Source organism: Hyla sarda, chromosome 6 (genome assembly GCF_029499605.1).
Source record: "Hyla sarda isolate aHylSar1 chromosome 6, aHylSar1.hap1, whole genome shotgun sequence".
In the NCBI taxonomy this organism is placed as follows: domain Eukaryota; kingdom Metazoa; phylum Chordata; class Amphibia; order Anura; family Hylidae; genus Hyla; species Hyla sarda.
This window is the reverse complement of record NC_079194.1, coordinates 62374738-62379624: the sequence shown is the minus strand read 5'-3', so window position 1 is coordinate 62379624 and position 4887 is coordinate 62374738. Positions and strand designations below refer to the sequence as shown.

At 43.2% G+C, this 4887-nt stretch overlaps 1 protein-coding gene across 1 annotated transcript; it reads right to left on the bottom strand.

Moving 5' to 3' along the window:
• Positions 1–1118: 1118 nt before the first annotated feature.
• On the bottom strand, positions 1119–4077 carry LOC130277537 (histone H1.0-B). Its single transcript, XM_056528216.1, has one exon. It carries the CDS (start codon positions 3675–3677, stop codon positions 3084–3086), a length of 594 nt encoding a protein of 197 aa, XP_056384191.1. The 5' UTR covers positions 3678–4077; the 3' UTR covers positions 1119–3083.
• Positions 4078–4887: the final 810 nt, after the last annotated feature.

The window sequence follows — 4887 nt, the reverse complement described above, 5'->3', positions numbered from 1 at the left end:
ATTCTCGTAACACAATACTCTGCCAAAATTCAAGCCCCATTAAGTTCAATGGGAGTCTGCCCGCAATTCCGCAAAATTTAAAGACAGGTCTTTAAATTTTGAAGAATGTATGAATTGGACAGCGAGAACCTATTAAACATAATGGGCTTTAAATTTTGGAAGGATTTCTGGTGGAATACTTCCGCAGAATTCCGCACGGAAATTCCACTGAGTGTAAATAGCCTTAGGCTGCATTTCCACTTAGCAGTTCTGTTGGAAAACTGCCAGTGCAGTTTTTGAGCCAAAGCCAGAAGTGGATTAAAAAAGAATTGGAAATATAAAGTAAGGACTTATACTTCTGGCTTTGGCTGAAAAGCTGCAGTGGCAGTATACCAAAAAAGAACAAAAAAACAGGAAAGTTTAAAACCAGCCTTACACTTATGAATACGGTAATAAAAGAACTGAGTTTTATACCTTAGTATATCATGAAAACACATCATTTATGGGGTTATCCATGTTTAAAAAAAAACTGTGAAAGTCCCTAGAACGTATTAAAACAAATTGAAGTTACCTCTCCAGTCCTGCGCTGAGTCTACCTTAGAAGCAAATGTCATGTGACCACAACACCAATCATGCTCTATATTCCTGGCATCATGGCTTCCGCTGCTGAGACTGTCGATTGTGTGTTGGTCATATGACATCCTCTCCTAAAGTAAGACAGAGATTCTGACTCGAGGCCAAACAGGAGCTCAGCCATGGGTTGGAGAGGTCAGTTTTAATGTTTTGGGACCTTTTTTTATTTTTTTAAACATGGATAATCCCTTTAATGGTTGCTTTTATTACATATTATCAGGATAAATGTATGCATAGAAAAATTCCTTTAATCCAGCACTGACTGGAACTGACATATCACATGATCAAAAAAAATAAAAAATTTCAATGGTAATAAAAATGCATGACCAATTTCCCTTTCAAGAAGATAATCATACATTTCTTTACCAGGGATTCCTAACTGGTTATGATGTTGTGAGATTACTTATTATACAGCAGTTCCAGGTTTACAGATTATAGGAATTTTTCTGTAAAATTCCCACATCTCCCCACCAATAACAGCAAAAAGACCGACACAACACACAAGAAACAGTTCATGTCTTTTTATTTTGAAATTCATGAATACAAATTAGGATTTTGTCAAAGCTAAACTACAAAGCAAACACACGTCATCGTAAATCAAAGTATTTAATGCTAAGGACAAAATAATCCTCCCATTAAGTCCATAATTAATGATTAAATGATGGATTGAACAAAAGGCCTTAAACAACAGCCCCTTCTAATACATCAATAATCAAAGCCAAAAACAAAAATATATTCTCATGTGTGTTTACTGACAAAACGTGATGTTTAGAGTTCAGCTAAAACTGGTTCAAAGTGCAACTGTTCCATAAAAACTCAGTGGCCCTCATTTACTATTGCAAACCCGACAGGTTTTGCCAGAATTGGAAAAAAAACCCTGACTAACTCCCCATTTTACTAAGAAAACCCGAAAAAGGGCCGTGACAGTCGGTAAAAGGGGGCGTGGTAACTCAAAAGGGGCGTGTTCCCGAAATTTTTCCAGAAAACCAACATATTTACTAAGGTTTCCACAGAAAATGTGGTGGATTTCAGTTGAGGAAAACCCTACAGATCATAGCATGTGTAAAAAAAAATTTAAAAAGCAAAACGTAGAGAAAGTGGAAAATGTAGGGAAACCTTAGTAAATACCGTGGACAAAAAATTGTAGGGAATTAAAACCCACAAAGAAACCTACACTTCACTCTTAGTAAATCAGGGCCAGTGTACGTAGTCAATGCTGACAAAGAAAAAACAGCATTCTAAACTGCAATGATTACACATCTAATAATATAGTACAGCACGGTGTACACGTAGTCAGGATCCAGGAGAGAAAAGGATCAGTTTTCAGTATTGCCAGCCCATAGCTGGTGCTGATCTTTGGCTCTGTTCACATATGTGCTGTGAATTGTTTTTCTGCTCTGTTACAGGAGCAGAAAATCAGAAGTCAAGCCTTGATGAATCCATCACACAAGATATGAGCAGCACTCCACTGACTATAATAAAGGGGATCCGTCAGGGTGTCTGTTGTTTTAAGGTAGGGGGATGACTGGACTAGGTGCTGTGCCATTTTTTTCCTGTCAAATGTGATGGAATCTTCAATGAAGACTCAGACGAATGTGAACAGAACATTAATCAGACATCTGTTACCTGTAAAGGCAGTATAGACAGTAATGGACAGGAAAAACAATACTGAGACCGTGATCATGTACAATATATTTTGTCAGATCCTAAATCTCTATATTGTTACAATGTACTGATCTGGAAAAAATACAAACACCCGACTTGATGACACTACAATAATCATAACTGAAAACATAAAAAAAAGTTGGTGGCTCCGCAGGAGAGACTTGTGTCACATGCTACAGCTATTATTCCAGCAATGTCACCAAAACAGATCTAATGTATAAAAAGCAACAAAATCATAATACACACAGCCCATATGTCACTATTGGAAGTGGGAAATGTCAATCTGGTTGTGTATCACCATTTATTGATTACAGCCTATAAATTAAACATATAAAAATTAGTGCATATAAGACAGCATTCACACCTGTGTTCCCATTTCTGAAGAACAGACAAAAAAAAACAGCCACCAGATTCGTCACATGACAAACACTGGCAACGCCTGATGAGCTCTACTGATAACAGTGGGGCTTGTTGGGATTCCATCAAAAATAGTTGGAAAAGTAAAAAACACTACCTTTTCCAGCTTCTGTGAAGGAATCTGCAATAGAATACAGATGTGAAAATAGCCTAAAACAAAGGTAATGCCAACAAATTCTTACTTCCAACACTCCCCCCCTCCCCCCGCAAAAAAACAAAACACATGAACAAAAAAAAAAAAATCATAAAAAAAAGTGTACATAAATAAAGGTATCGTCCTTAGGTATAGAAGGGAAGAGAATCATCTTAAGAAAGTTGCACTGGAGGAGAAAAAAAGTTAAAGGTTACAAAACTATGTACAGGATTCCTCGGGAGCTGTCCAGCTGCGTTCACTTCTTTCGTGTGGACTTCTTTGGGCTGGACTTAGCCTTGGGTTTGGCTGGCTTGGCCTTCTTCACCTTGGGTGCCTTGACTGGTTTGGCTTTAACAGTCTTTGTCTTCTTGACTTTCTTAGGAGAGGGAGCTGCTTTCTTCTTGGTCACCTTCTTTGCCTTCTTTTCAGGAGCTTTGGGCTTTTTGGCTTTGGCTGGAGACTTGGCAGCTTTCTTGGGTTTGGCTGCTGCTTTCTTGGGAGAAGCCACTTTTTTAGCTTCCTTTTTGGGTTTCTTTGCTGGTTTTTTGGGCTCGTCCCCCTTAGCCAACCTGAAGGAGCCAGATGCACCCACTCCCTTGGTTTGCTTGAGAATGCCCACAGTGACCAGCCTCTTGATGGACAGCTTGATCTGGGAGTCAGCATTCTCGCCCACTTTGTAGTGGTTCTTGATGTACTTCTGGATGGACTGACGAGAGGAGCCCGACCGGTTCTTCTCGGCCTGGACAGCGGCCAGGATCATGTCAGAGTATTTGGGGTGGTCAGTTGCTTTCTTGGCTGCCCGGGATCTCTTGGGCTTGGAGGCCGGGGTGGAGGCTGCATTCTCTGTCATCCTTACAGGTGTCTGACCAAACTTTCTACAATGTCTTTGTACAGGATATCCTCAAGGCTGTGAGGTAAACAAGTCAATAAAGTGGGGTCTGATCTGCAGCCCCAAGACTTTTTTTCCCCCTTGCAGTCTGTGGGGAAGTTGTCTGGAAGAATAAAAGGCTGTCTGCCCGGGATGTGACAGGATTTGTTCTTCTTTGTGTCCTCAGAGTTTCCACCTGTCAGTCCCTCAGTGTTGTTCTCCCTCCAGGGTAGAATAAAGAAATGTCAGTCCGATAATATTTCCCTCAGATTGCTGTCAGGTCGGAGCCGTCTCGCCTCAGCTGTGTTGTTTCGCCGTCTCTGCTCGGTGACAGTCACAGGCACTCTCTCTCCTCAGCACCTTCCCTCCCTCTGCTGGCCCCTCCCGCCGGTTCCCGCCTTTTATTTGCTGGGGTCGGACCGAGTTGAAGACTGGCGGCTGCGGGCGGGAAGAGGCAGACATGGCGCCGCTCTGCTACTATCTGTGTTTCTTCCCGCACACAAACCGTCCATTCCTTTGGCCCCCGGGGGCTCTGCCATTGCTCTAGCCGTAACTCCTGTGAGCTCAGTCTTTGGTCTCTCGGCCCCCCTTGTCTCCCGGTCCCGGGACATTGTAAAGCCGGCGGGAGAACCCCGAAAAGCGCCATGGTGTTGCAGGAACCACACGCATTTCGTCCATTCGGGCCCCTGTGTAGCAGACCCTAGGGGCCCGTTCGGCGTCAGACTGTGGCAGGGGGTAGCTGTAACCCTGAGCCATGGGTGGGGTCCATAAAATGTCTCCTGGCTTCTCCCCTTTCCTTACTGAGGGGGTCAGAAGCGACCCCAACTAACACACAGACCTGAGAGCACAGTATGTCCATCAGGGAGAGGGGGGAGGGTCTGGAGCCCTCCTGGGGGACATAGCAACAGCATGGGGTGCACCCCAACATACATCAGACCAGCACCCCAAAAATCCCGACCCTGCACCCTTCCTGACAACCTTTTATAGCTTCTTGGCAAAACTTTCCAGCTGACTTTTGCAATGTGTAAAGGCTGCCATTACTACAGAGCAGACAGGAATCCTGGGGAAAATGGGGGGACACACCAGGTGGAACCCACTGTACACTGGTCACCGACACCCAGCACCCCCAAAATAGTGTATGTCACCCACTTTATGTTGGGACGAAAGAATAAGACACAACTCTTATGTTTTA

Coding starts and splice junctions, on each gene's coding strand:
- LOC130277537 (XM_056528216.1), bottom strand. CDS start 3,677: ATGACAGAGAATGCAGCCTCCACCCCGGCCTCCAAGCCCAAGAGATCC.